General features: G+C 40.9%; 1 protein-coding gene across 9 annotated transcripts in view; it reads right to left on the bottom strand.

The window, feature by feature from the left end:
- LOC147155766 (uncharacterized) overlaps nucleotides 1-14,353 on the bottom strand; it is a 56,401-nt gene extending 42,048 nt beyond the window's left edge. For all 9 annotated transcript variants that reach the window (XM_086065531.1, XM_086065532.1, XM_086065536.1 and 6 more), the window contains exons 1-2: nucleotides 14,239-14,353; nucleotides 1,920-2,108 (exon numbers count right to left, since the gene is read on the bottom strand). In XM_086065531.1, coding sequence (XP_085921657.1) covers nucleotides 1,920-2,106 — 187 coding nt within the window. In that variant the 5' untranslated portion in view covers nucleotides 2,107-2,108; nucleotides 14,239-14,353. The remainder of the gene's footprint in view (nucleotides 1-1,919; nucleotides 2,109-14,238) is intronic.
- Nucleotides 14,354-15,100: the final 747 nt, after the last annotated feature.

The raw sequence follows: 15,100 nt of genomic DNA, 5'->3' as shown, positions 1-15,100 counted from the left end.
TCGCTGTCACTTTTGTTTATTCGATAGCTTGTTATCTACCTTGCGACATCTATTCATATTTAATGACAACCCATAATTAAAGGGTAATACTATCTGCGTGTGCTCAATCGGTCTTTTTCGGAGGGTGACCATTTTCAGTAACACTATTTGGAAAAAGGCAAGTTGGATTGACCCACGTTTTAAAAAGATGGCCGGCTAGCTTTATATCAATTTCCAACACATGATAATGAATTAAAATAGAATGAAATTAATATTTTGTTAGGGGATAACTAACACCACAGGAGCCACTCAAATATAGCATATAAATGTATCCCTGGCTTGAACCACCCGACTAGAAAAGAGAAAGTAGCAACAAGCCATAGAGGCCGACATAGTTTGGCCAGAAGTTCTACACACAAACAAACAAACAAACAAACATGACCGTAGCTACACCAATCAGAACATTCCCTATTAAATGCAGGGAACAAATTGTATCAAATGTCATTATTTTGGGGAAAAAATGAGCTCAACATAATTTTTTTTTTTTAAACATATATTAAATTTCCAGGGTCAAAACTCAACACGTGACCATCTGGATGGTAATTGCTCACAACTTTATAGTTTCCAAATTTCACCAGCAAGCTCGTATACTCAAAGCGGCGGTCGCTAGGGTGTTCATCTTTCGACTCTCCGCCCAGTGGCTGAATGACATCCAAGCAGATGCAAAATGGCAGCCAGGGTCCAGCAGTGCCTGATACCATCCGTCATTTAAGGGCATCTGCGGTTCATACAGTATTACATAAAGGAAAAAAAATATCATGCTTAGGCATGCTCGGGGTTTTAAAGGAAACAGATGAGGCTCACTTTTCAGGAAAATTGATTACCAGATGACATTAAAACTCATCTACGATGCCCAATGTGGCGTCCAAGATGCAGCTAACTAGCTAGAAATATTAAAATGCAATTGTGCAGTCGAAGGAGTGAATGAATATGAAAAATGGAACGCAAAATGGATAATATGGAACATGGCCAAACCACTGTAATTGTAAGTTTCAAAGACTTCCCTATGAATACTGACAAAACAAAAAAATATGCAGAATTAATAAACCAAAGCCTTGTTGAGTAATGATGGCCAATTTTGATGAAAATTATGTTTGTTTCCCTTTTTACAGTTGAGGTACTCTGTATTTAATGACACTCCATGTGTGTAAATGTAACAAGTCTTTTTTTTTTTTGAAGGTTTAAAATTAATTACCATAACATTCATGCTACTCCATTAGCCAGACTAGCTAACCCATTAGCTAGCGAGACTATTGACTAGACTAGCTAGCCCACTAGCTTGACTATGGACTAGTAAGCCCATTAGCTAAACTATGGACTAAACTACCATTAGTTAGACTGGCTAGCCCAATTGCTAGACTATGGACTAGACTACAATTATCTAGAGTAGCTAGTCCATTAGCTAGCCTATGGACTGGACTACCACCAGATAGACTAGCTCGCCCATTTGCTAGACTGTGGACTATACTACAATTAGCTAGAGTGCCTAGCCAATTAGCTAGACCACTGGTTCTCAACCTCCGCTCCTCGAATACCCCTATCCAGTCTGTTTTCTATGTCTCTCCCAACTAACACAGCTGAGGATCCTTATCAGGCTTCATGCAGAGCTTGCTGATTAGCTGATAAACACCTGTGTTGGCTGTGGGAGACATTGAAAACAGGCTGGATAGGGGTACTTGAGAACCACTGAGATAGACCAGTATGGACTAGACTACCATCAGTTAGACTAGCTAGCCCATTTGCTAGACTATGGACTCGACTACCGTTAGCTAAACTATGGCATTTGGCACGTACAAATACGTTCGTTCACTGTAAATGTACGCTTGGTCTCTCCTAACAAAATCAAATTTTCCCCCTTCATGCAAGACAGGTTGACTCACCTGCACTGGCATCATCGTTGTCCAGCAGTGGGATGTAGTCCGTCTTGCCTACAGTCTCCCCGATTTGATCATCGAAGGTCTCTGACTCCAACTGGGCCACAAAATCCCTCTCCACCCGGCTTTCTGGACCCTGCTGCGGAGCACTGTCCACCAGAGCGTCGCTCAGACTCAAGTCTAACTCCGCCATGGCTGGAGATAGAAGAGACAAATATGTCCAATATGAATATCCATTTTCTTAACCGCTTGTCCTCACAAGGGTCACGGGGGGTGCTGGAGCCTATCTCAGCTGGCTTCGGCAGCCAATCGCAGGGCACACAGAGACAAGCAACCATCCACACTCACAATCACACCTTGGGACAATTTAGAGTGTTCAATTAACCTGCCATGCATGTCTTTGGAATGTGGGAGGAAACCGGAGCACCCGGAGGAAACCCACGCAAACACGGGGAGAACATGCAAACTCCATCCACCCGGCCCAGAAAGGCCGCCCATATTTGCAAACCCTTGTAAGGTTTTTATTTTTATTTTTACGACACATAAGTAAAATGAGCCAAAATCTGGCTCACTATTGGAAGTGTCATATCTCACATTTCTGTTTTTTTTATTTTTTTATTTTTTTTTTTACTTACGACCACTCAGAATGTTCAGTGGCATCAGACCTATCCATACATATATAGTTTTTATGTATTTATTTGTTTTTCATGCCCTCTATGGACAATAAAAGCAATATTGTCTTCAGAGCACAAATAACTATCTATATATATATGTGTGTGTGTCAGCCCAACCAAAAATGATAATTAGCTCTCTAGCGCCATCCGGTGTATTATGGCTTTTATGACTCTAAAGTCCCCCCCAAAAAAAATTCTACGTTTTGATGCCCCAGTGAAGGGATAAATTGGGTAATCGCGGGAAATGCACTATAACACATCAGGTGTACAGTGCATCAAAAAAACATGAACAATTATGATTTATAATGGGAGTCAATGGGCCAAAATTTGGACATTATTACTCATGTGTACTATAAAAAAAAGTCAGCCCACATATAATAATGACAATAATAATTTTGAAATTTTGGACGGTAACATTCTGAACTTTAACATGTTTTGGACAATTGGGTGCAATTTCAGCTCACCCAGTGATATTTTCATACACTTCATATTTAATATTAATAAAAAGCAAAAAGCCCAAAATTGGACACTTTCCTTACGAGGGTAGAGTTTGCTGTGCAACAGGAGAGTGAGGATGTTTATGCGCTGACTTGATTTGTTTTCATGATAAACACTTGCTTGGGAGGGTCATGTTTGGTAGAGATGGCAGAACTAATTTTCATTTGAGATGCATCGATAATCGGTAATTGAATTGTAGCCCTGAGAGATTCCCAGCCATAATGTTAAGGAATGAGTTACACAGAAATGTGATCGATGGATGCAAATAAGAATTCTCAGAGGGAAGGCATGTACCAATCCCTGTTGGCGTCCTGTAGGTGGCGCTAACATTCATTTTTCTGCCAGGGACCTCACACTTCAATTAATCATTTCATTGATTGTTAAGACTTATATCCATTGCGTCTTCGGGCAATTGAGACTGAAAGTTTGATTCCATCTCAAATATTGTCCAGCTCGATGGATAGAATTTGCCAAGTCACTTTTGTGTCATCTTCCAGATATAATGCCAGATTATCTGCGGTGCCAGCTGGCCGCCTTACTCTCCTGCTCAGCTCCTGTCCGTATTGATCTCGTCACCGTCCTCCCCATCTTCCTCACGTGCCTCTCCACCTGTGACGACTCTCAAGTTAACCTCGCGCAAGCTAACCTTGCTGAAATACGACACTCATTGTCATTCAAAGCAGGGTGTGGGTCAAGTTGTTGCTCCGGGGGCAACGCGAGGCAAGCACATCTGCTGCCAAAATCCAAACCATCTTTGCAGCCATGCGAGTGTGGCTTTAAACTGTCAGCACTGTAAACGATGGTTAGGATCTTCACGTTGTATCGGCCAACACCCAAATCCAAAATATCTTTAATTTAAAAAAAAAATAAAAAAAACAACGATAAAATTATAAGTCTTGCATTGTTTTGTATTGGCTAAATCTTAAAAACAACACTGCAGCCCCATCTGCTGGATTACTCACATACTACATGTTGACTTTACCATTAGATGCTTTCAATTCCTTTTGGCATTCAGTGGCTGAGCCAAACCCAGACACCAGCAGCAAAATAGGAAACGTGACTAAGGCTAAATGATCAAACAAGGCTTGCGGTTATACGCCAAGCTATTACATGCATACGATTTGGGTGAGCAAATCAGACATTACATGTTTGAATATCGGTGTATGAGCTCGCTACTCGACAGCCCCGCACCCACTGCATCAGGGTGTGTCGCAGGAAGACCGCTCAAAACTGCCTCCACCACAAAGACCATACTAGTCAGAAACTGCCCTTGTTACCATTTTTAACATCTGAGTGTGTGTTTTTTTTTGTACCTACGTCTGTTTAGGGTAACTCTTTAATATACGATCCAGTATAAATAGTTTCTACTGCTTTTATTCTTCGTGAATGATTTTTTTTTGGGGGGGGGGGGGGGGTTACCACATCCTGCTCACAGCTTTTGGTGTGGCCACTCGGAAACAATCTGGATTCAGCAAAGGAAGGAAATCAATGAAAAAGGCACTTTCCATTGTGTTGTCTGCTACGAAAAAAAGGTGTGTGTGTTTGTGTGTGTCTGCGCATGCGTTTGTGGATTACTCATGTGCAGTTGTGTGTGTGTGTGTGTGTGTGTGTGTGTGTGTGTGTGTGTGTGTGTGTGTGTGTGTGTGTGTGTGTGTGTGTGTGTGTGTGGGAGAGCGTGTGTGGTTCGGCTCGTTTGAGTTCATGGGAGGGAGAGAGAGAGAGCGCGTTTACCGGCTGCCAAAAAAAGCAGAGGTGAAGGTTAAGCTGCTTTTTAATCTGCTTCCCGACACATCACTATTGTATGTAAACAGAAACGCACCACAACAAGTACACAGAAATGAAAAGATAACCTGACAGTTTGCCAATCAGACCGTCTCTCTGCCAACGCTTGCAAGTAAAGACACAATTACGATTAGCTGTCTTTACAGCAGACGTTAATGAACAAAAAACATTTGATTGCATCACATTCAAAACAAACAGAAAAAAAGCCCAGTACGTTTATGATAGCTTTCTTTAGTAGGCTAATATACATTTTTGATTAAATCTCTGATTTTTTACCCCCTATCTTGTAACATTTTAGAGTGTAAACAGAAAGTAGGTGAGTTTTCAGCCACGTGTCGTGCAACATAATTATTTTCCAAGCATGGCAGGAGCTTGTCATTAAGATTTCGCGTCGCCACGTTAGCCGCTAATGCTATTGCTAATGTTTTTGCGGTACTTCCCACGTGCTGGATTACAAGGAGGCACAGTAAACCGAAAACCGATGTGTCCCTTGTGAGAGGTAAAGTAACAACAAGGAACATTTATGACCCCCTCTGGTAATCGTGTTGGATAATGGATAGTAGGGGTGTGCCCCAAAAAAAAATCTATTCTCATAAGAATCGCGATTCTCATTTAGTACGATTCAGAATCGATTTTAAAGGTCCCAAAATCGATTTGATTTAAATTATTTTATACTGTCTTGTGTGTGTGTGCCTTTATTTGGAGCGCTGTTCATGTTGCACCCAGTTTGGCCACTGAGGGGCAGTGTGGTTCCACACGGTCTAATACACTGTTAAGTTGTAGAAGAGAGTAGAAGGAAAAAGTCACGATCAAGTTATTCCAATAAAAGGTGGGTTTTTTTTCAGCGTGGAGCCGTTCTTTTGAGTGATAAAAGTGCCGCGAGTAGCGCGCTAATTAGCATTAGCGAGTCAGACTGGAGTAGATCATTACACTTCCTTGCACATCTATAGATTGAAGCAAAAATCATTGTCAATCAAATCATTTTGAAAAAATAAATTTAAAAAATCGCTCTTCATTGAAAATCAATTCTGAATCGAATCGCAGACCCAAAAATCGGAATCGAATCAGGAGACATTCAAAGATTCCCACCCCTCGTGGATAGTAATTCAAAATAAATGCAAAAATAAATTGCGCCAAATTGGCTAGCAAAGAATGCCATTTTCGTAATATGCTTTATAGAAAGTATTGATTGGTTATAGCACAACAAAAACAAAAGTTGACGAGAGTACACAACACAGCAGTCAACTATTGTGATCCCCACAGAAATGAATACAAACGAGTAGCGCAACCTGAAACTACTACGTGCTTCAGTTTCAGGAACTGTTTCTTTAAGGAAGTGCTGCACAGTTGAGGCTCATGTCTGCAAAATAAATACAGGGCAGCCTGTTTTTAATATCCCAGCATTACTGCAGTGTGAACCTATAATTATGAGAGCTAGCGTAGCCACAGCACTGCGGTCATCGAACGACGTCACTGCTACGTGGTTTATGATGTCAAAGGTGGTTCGACAAGAATGCTATTTTCAACCGATACCGAAGTAAGCCGATAATTGCTTGCAAAATTGACTTGAACACAAATATACTTTAAGTACAAATACATTGAAACATTGCGTAACACACCATGAAGCAACATTTTATTGATATCTCTGCTTCAAAGACAACCAGCAACTCATTTTGAGTTTGCCAAAACTTTTAAAAATGCAACACAAAACTGCGAGGGTAACATTTTGGGGAGCCACAACCACAACAGACGGACCGACGAGGCAAATCTATTATTAATCGGCGGATTTCTTTATTATCCGGTTTATCTGTATGACGTCAAATCGGTCGACAATTGCCGATAATTAATCGGCCACCGGCATTATCGTGCATCCCTACTAAATCGAAGATTTGCATATTAGTGTATTTTTTTTCAATCGTTTTTTTCCCCGCCCGTTCATTTGCTTGACTTCTTTGGAATCTCTGATAGAAGGCGCTAACTTGCAGACAGACGGGTCACTTATTAGAGGCGGGCTTGTAAACACACAGGTCTGAAGGGAATCTAAAAAAATGTTTGATTGTGTTCACGCGTGTGCAATTTCCGCTTTTTCTTCATGCTTTGCGTCCTTGTGTTCAGAAACAGCTGACGAAGGGCTTTTCCTTTCGCTCTCTCTTAACTCCCTCCCCCCCCTCCCCGCACACACATGCGCACGCTCTCAGACTCGGGGGGGGGAAGCACATCTTCTTACAAATGCGACCCCGCCTGTGCTGCTTTAGTTCACCCTTTGAGGACATGATTTAAATTGAGGGAAATTAGTGCTGCTTTTACTTATAATAATAATACGTCATTCAAATATTACAGAGTGCTTCCGAGGCCAATAAGTAGATGGAAATCCTGAGAGTTGTGCTTTTCCGTTTGCACATGCAGCCTGAACCTTGCTCACTTGGATCATGAATGCAGATTGGGGGGGGGGCGGGGAAGAAAGAAGAGACTGTCATGTGATACCTGCTCACGCCATGAAAATCACAACTCCCCCAAGGCCTTCCCCGAAACGTCATCCCATTAAGACCTGCTCGCTGACTAACAACAAAAAAATGAATGAAATCCTAGTGTCCATCCGTGTGTCCGACTGCCATCGCGCTAATTCCGGGTTCGATGCTATCAGTAACATTCCGCGTGGGCTCGTCGCCGAGGCTCACAATCACAGCTTTGTCAACACGCATCCATGCACACAAATTGTATGGAAGGTACATTTTTTGAATGAGGTGACTACTATTGTAGTACTTTAGCGCATATATCTGTAGATTTCTGAAAAATTAAAGACAGATCAGCATTTTTTATTTTTATTTTTTTAAATCACATGGGATGGCAGTTTGCAAACACGCCCCGCATCGAACAGTACATGAAATCAGATCAAGCTTGTCAACCTTGAAACTCATGTCACTTCTGGTTGATGATATAGCGTTGCGTTAAAGACTTTTTTATTTATTTGATTTTTTTTTAACTCATTCACTGCCATTGACGGCTATAGACGTCAAAAATTCATTTGAACTATTTCTATTAGTTTAACATTTTTTTCCACTTTTGTTAAGAGTATGAAAACCTAGATTTTTTTTTTTTTTTAGAAATACAGATATAAAATTTGTGATTAATTGTGAGTTAACTAGTGAAGTCTGGCGCTTAATTACCATTAAAAATTGAGGTGGCCGCCTCTGAATTTTGTACACAGGAAAACCCCTGAATAAATGTCTCACCATGTATCATTGACTAACAATTCCACACGTTCATACAATGTTTCCTACTTTTCGATAATACTACAAAATAATTGGATTCATAAGACAAAATTGCACAACCAAGCTGACAATGGCGGTTAGCACGCCAGGCGCCAGGCTCTGCAACAAGTGGCGAAACTTACAACGAAAAGAGCATCAACGAAGGAGACAAAGACCGCGCCCGGAGGCCTCTGGCTTGTTATCCAATGCTGGGCGTGGCGCATTTCCCCCCCGAGGAGGAACGACAGACTTGTGTTGTAATTAGTCTCAGAAGACATCATATAATATGCAGGTGTGCAATTTCTACTGTCCCTGCTCAGGCATTGCGCGAAACCTGGATTTTGTCTTCTTTTTTTTTATTTATTATTATTTAAAACAAAAATTGCTGGATGATTTTTTATTTATTTATTTTTTTACAATATTTATGGATTTTAGGTCATTGTTTCTTTACCCCCCTCCGCATGTGGCATTTTTTTTCTCTCCCAGCAAGTGAAATAGAACACGCACACAACCCCACACCTTTGGAAGCTTGTTATATAATAAGAGGATAAAGTGTGTGTGATGTTAAAGCTTCTGAAAAGGACAGAATCCAAAATTAATGACTTAATCTCTCGAGGACAACGACATCGAAGGTTCAATAAAAAGTCAAACCGAGACTTGTACAAATGCAATTAGTCGGGTTGTGGGTCCAAGGTCATTTTAAACTGCTTCTATTTGGCAAATATTTTTCAAGCATTTTTGAACCGTTATACCAAAATGTGGGCCTGATCAGGTGACATTTAATTTTCACCGATACATCATTTCTCTCTTCCGGATGCAAATCCAATAAATGAGGATGATTTGACACGGAGCAAAATAGTTGAATGACATGCACAGGAGAACACGCCTGTGTGATAAATACAGTACGTGACTTCGATGCGGTGATTCCGACCATAAGGCAGCATCAAGAAATGATGATCATAATTATTTAAGGTCAAACCTAGAAATAGAAGCGCAGAAAGTTTTACAAAGTTTAGAAATAAAAGTACAAGAATACACCACTAACATACATAATTGAACAACATGCCTATTCGAAATGTACATTAAGCATACATAATTCAATATCCTATTTTATGCAGATTAATAATGCAAAGCGTGTTCATCTTTGAGAGATTGAATTCAAAATGCACAACTAGTGTAATAGGTTTTAACAAGTTACAAGATAGCTTAAAGCAGCCAATTAGCACATTTTGTTTTCAAACAGTACACAAAACATAGCATTCTGATTAATATTGTTTGATCTGAATTAAACAGCAAAATCCACCTGTTTTTATTAAGAGATAGACCGGATTATTAGTAGTCAAGCCGATAACAGATATTTGGAGCCGATATTAAATTTTCACTATGAGGGAAAACATTGACATCAAAATTTGAAAAAATACAAATTCCAGCTCTTCATTTTGGGGAATTTTCATTTCAACAACTTTTAGGGTTCGTAAAAAAAAATGTCAGCGCCGATAATTGGTCTATCCCTAGTTTTTAATCCACCTCAGGGGGCGGCCATTTTGCCACTCGCCGTCAACTGAAAATGACATCACCGTTGCTCAGGGCTTATGTAATGACCAATCACGGCCCAGCTTCAGTAAACAGGTGAGCCATGATTGGTCAGTTGAGCCCTGAGCAACAGTGATGTCATTTTCAGTCGACAGCAAGTGGCAAAATGGCCGCCCTCTAAAGGTGGATACAAATAGGTGGATTTTGTTGCTTAATTTGCATTCCACAAACGTTCTATTGTTATTTATGGCGCCATTACTGTCCATGAACAAAATGCAATTTTGTTTCATGTGAATTTTCCAAATTCCAAACGAATGGAAGAGAACCATACTGACAGGTAGACTTGTCCGCCCCTCCCCTCCCGATCGTCTCCTCCCTCCCCTTGGAAAGGGACACGCAGTGATGAATGAATTGCCTGTATGGCCACAATGGTTTCAGCTCAACACATTTACACACAGTATCTCTTTGGGAACTATGCCCTATTGTTGCTTGGCCGGGCTTAACACATTGCACTGGAATGCATCGCAGCGCAAACGACACACACACATACGCACACACATACACACACCCCGAGGTCAGACTCATTCCAAAACAACCACAAAGCAGAAACATGAAAATACCGGCGTACTTATTTGGCAAGAACTTATATCCTGTTTAGCCAAGAGAATAAAGTATGGGCTCTCTTATTTTAGCACTAAAATAAATTAGAGATACACCGATATGCTCTTTTCAGGGCCGATACCGATTATCGGTCGTCGGGGAGGCCGATAACCAAAAGTTGGTGTCAACATTTTTTAATCATAAAACAATAAGAAAAACTCCAGCACTTGACTGCTTAAATTCCTTCAAGGACATGTTTATAAAACAGCTTTTGTGATTTGCAACATGTTAAAGGTTTTTTGTTTGCCACCAGCTTTTGCACCAACTAGAATGTGGCTTCCGCACACTAACTCCCAAATAGCCGCTAATTTGTGGGCTAAGTGTTAGCTCGCGGGCTAACCGTTCACCCACACACTAACCCCGGGATAAGTCCCAAATAGCTGCTAACAAACAGCTATTAGGTTAGCCCGCGAGCTAACCTAATAGCCGTTAATTTGCAAGCTCGCAGGTTAGCTCGCGGGCTAACCATTCACCTGCATGCAAACTCTCAAATAGCTGCTAAATCGCGAGCTGCGAGCTCGCCGGCTAACCGTTCACCCACGCGCTAACCCTGGGATAATTCCCAAATAGCCACTAACAAACGGCTATTAGGTTAGCCCGCAAGCTAACCTAATAGCCGTTAATTTGGGAGCTCCAGTTCTAGTTCTGAACTCAACCGATAGAATTCAGACGCGCCATCAAATTGTGTCCCTCCATCAACCTTTCCATGCCCCTGATTGCCAAGTGACCCCAGCTCCTGCTCGAACCCGGCAGGACAGATAACAGCGGCCAAGCCCGGTTGCTGACACTCGGGTCCAGCTGCTGCTGCTGCTGCTGCTGCTGTTGTTGTGACTGCGGATTACAGGCAACATCCCACTCCTCTTCGCCATCCATCCCTCCATCATTTCATTCAGTCAATCTGCCGCTGTCACGCAATCTCAGAGTTCAAACATTCATCTTCAACACACACGCCGGGTTGTTTGCAAATATAAACACACACACAGCGCGACATGGGTCAGACACATCTGTGTTTTGGGCTGCCTTTGAGATAATGCGCTGTAAAAACCCAAATCCTATTTTCAATGGCCGATTACAGATTTCATTAGAATGGTGGCAAAACTAGACTAGTACACACCAAATGTAAATTGACTTAAATGGTGAAATGCTTTCTTAACTCATTCACTGCCATTGACGGCTATAGACGTAAAACAAATTCATTTGAACTATTTCTATTAGTTTAAAAAAAATTCTTACTTTTAACAAGAATATAAAAACCTAAAAAAAAATTATTGTACATTTTGAACAGATAAAAAATGTGTAATTAATCATGACTTAACTATTGAAGTCATGCGATTAATTGCAATAAAAAAATTTAATCACCTGATGCGATAAAAAAAAGAAAAGAAAAGATTGTTAAAAATTAGGGCCGTCAGGCGATTACAATTTTTCATTGTGATTAATTGCATGACTTCACGAGGTAACTCACGAATAATCACACATTTTATATCTGTTCTAAATATTTTCCTCCCTAGGTTTTCATACTCTTGTTAACAAAAATACTAATACAAATAGTTCAAATACATTTTTGACGTCTATAGCCGTCAATGGCAGTGAATGAGTTAAAAAAAATGGTGGAATGCTGGAAGGCCTGTTCTATGATCCACTTTGATATTCAAATTCCCCGTACTGTTTTACACGTAACAAAATAAGTTGTTCGGAAATATGTTCACAGCTGGTCATAACGTGGGAAGCAACAAAGTCATTACCACGGTTTGTGTATTGGTAAAAACACATAAATTATGAATAATGCATACTAGAGTCGGAGATACCCATTAGTAATCCTGATAAGTCAATAGACTGACTGGAAATACAAAGTCACTGAATCAATCAAAGAAATCGATTTTTATATTTATTTTTTTAAGCCTACTTTTGAAATTCTTGAGTGCCTATTCTCTATTTTTAGACATTTAGGTTTATGCATTTCTGCACTCAGAATTTTCAAATAAAATGTTTTTTTTGGGTAAAGAAAAACAAATTTAAAAAAAAGTTTTCCTTTTATCTGAAATTTTTTTTTTAAGTCACAAAAAAGAAAAACTTAAATCACAAACTCCAAAAGAGAAAAATAATAGCCACATTGGAAAAAACAGAGAGCTTGCATGTCTTCCATTTTAGATACATAATGTTAATATCCATGAAGTAATTTGACTGGAAACGCTGTAATGAACTTTTTGATCATTTTCAGAGTCATTGGCATTTTGGGGTCTGCAGGCGAAGCATGAAAGTTTTTTAGACCATTTTACGGGGACTGGATCAAGTTCATTCGAAGTTCAGTCCCACCTCCGATTCCCAACTCTGTAATCTGACACCAACAGTGGAGGATTGGCGAGTAATCTGGATCAGATTCAATCAAATCGCCTCATTTGTAAATCATGATCCTATGAGTTAATCTATATAAAAGTTACCCAAATGAGCCAACTGCTTTAAAACACGCTCCAAGACAGGTTGGAACTGCAGAGTGCAATTCCTGTACAAATTGCAAGTGAATGTTGAAGAACTCCACCACCACTTAGACCTTCTTTTGGCGAGTCTACTTTTTGTCGCCAAATTTCACTGTGTGCCGGGGGCGCGGCAGGAATGCCCAACGAGGCGCAGCGCAGTCTACCAAACCCAAATATGCTAAACTAGACCTTGCCTCAGCACGAGAATGAAGATGCTCCTGCTTTTACACTGAACAGTTTACTTTCTGTCTTACAAAAAAAAACACTGACGCTCGTCTACTAAAATAGGGAACTTGGAGTTGGAAATGTGTACAAAATCAATTAATATGGTAATTGTGTACTTTCCAAGATATCATGAGAGGTGAACCGCTTAAAATCTCTTTTAAAATTTAAGTCAGTCCTAATTTTATTTTATTATTATTATTTTTTTTACAATATATTGTATAAGCCGCCATTAGTCCAAACAGCATTCTGATTAATATTGCACTTGTGGACTATGAAATAATCAGCAAAATCCACCGATTTTACCCATATCAGGTAGCGGCCCTTTTGTCGACTGAAAAATGACATCACAGGTGCTCAGGTAACAACCAATCACGGCTCAGCTTAAAAAAAACAGGTGCGCTGCGATTGGTCGTTACCGAGAGCAACCGTGATGTCATTTTCAGCGGCAAAATGGCCGCCACCTGAGTTGGCTAAAATCGAGTGGACTGTTCTGAATGAGACGAAATAGAAAGACGATGGTTTGACTTTGTTGAATATCTCATTAACTTGAATGTGTCGTTGAGGGGAAAATATAGACTTATGAGAGTGGAAAATCGGGTGACTTGCATGTAGTGAATGAATGGAGAAGTTGGAAGTGGTTTGAACGACGAAAACGGCAGTAAGAGGAAAACTATGAGACAATAAATGTTTTTTAGGGGGGGGGGCGGGGCGTCCAGTTTATAAAAAAAACCTTCACATTTACAAACATTTAACCAACTGTTCCCGAAGACAACAAACGAATGATCTACCAGAGACCGCATGACACTTCCAACTCGCTTGCGTAACTTGCTTGGACGCTCGCCGCCACACGAGCTCCTCAACATCGCATGTACTTGATCCACTTGCCAGCTACGCAACGCATGTGAAGTGTCGAGTTTGTGTTGACGGGGGCGTAGAGACAGTCTGACAGACGAGAATATGAAAAGCGTGTGCAGCTTCTAATTACCAGCAAGGGCGCGGACATTCCAACTGCGCACTCAAACAGAAAGTACAGCTTTCCGACCAGCACCTGAACGCACCATTATCCTGCACACACCGTAATGTGAGCTCACTCATCCAAAAATCACCGTCGTGTCACTGCTACCGACTCCAGCGACCCACCGACAAACTTTATACGTAACGCTAACCCTGCGCATTTCTTCACAACGCAGACACAGCAAAACAGTCATATTTCATCTTGACTCACCGTTTGTTGTCTGCTTTTTTGGCAGTTTGTCGGGAGACTCCGAGCGTCGCTGTCACCGCCACAGTCCGCCCACTGGAGAAAGCACTGCCCTGGCCGCAGACGAACCCGCTCGCCCATGTGGAGCCTCGCAGCCAATCGCAGCCTTGGAATTGGAGTGACTTGTTTTGTAGCCAATCAAATTAATCTTTTTGTGCACATGACAAAGCGTTGGACCAATCAAACGCTGAACAGATTCCTCGTCGTCAACAAATGGACTTTTGACAGACACATGGCGCTTTCAATGGAAAAGTTCGACTCCTTTTACGGTCGCCGGGATAGCAGGCAGAGGATCCGGGCAACGGGGCAAGCAACACGCCAAATGTCACTGCGGCTAAAGGGTGAAGGCATAATCCCATTTTGAAATCCATTCGGCTGTTTTATTTTAACACGATTTTCTCTTGGATATAAATAAATAAATTGAGTGAAGGGGATTAGCTGTAGAGGAGGCTCCTATGTCTCATATGACAAGTTGATCTATAGTGACCCCTTGTGACCGAAATGGCGAAGACAAGTTGTTGGCAAAAGGTACCTTGACGTGTGACCTCATTAACTCTTCCTTGGTAATCAGGTAGTGACGTCATCGTGTAGTCAACCCTGCACGAGGAAGCGCTTCTATTTGTGTTTCTTGACAAAACATGGCTTGAATGTGTGACGTTTGATTCAATTTTAGTCTTATTCTCGGTTACTGTAGTATGTGTGATGTGTCAGTTGAAAATAAGATGTTTTGTGCTCGTGTTTGGAGACGAAAGATGATGATAGACATTCAGTCAGACATAGTTAACATGATCATTGAGGGATATAATTGTTTTTTGGCCAATATAAT

This window comes from Leptonotus elevatus, chromosome 21, assembly GCF_054856555.1.
Source record: "Leptonotus elevatus isolate MCC_2025b chromosome 21, RoL_Lele_1.0, whole genome shotgun sequence".
NCBI lineage: Eukaryota > Metazoa > Chordata > Actinopteri > Syngnathiformes > Syngnathidae > Leptonotus > Leptonotus elevatus.
Note: the sequence above shows the minus strand (reverse complement) of the source record. Positions and strands in the feature narration are given on the sequence as shown.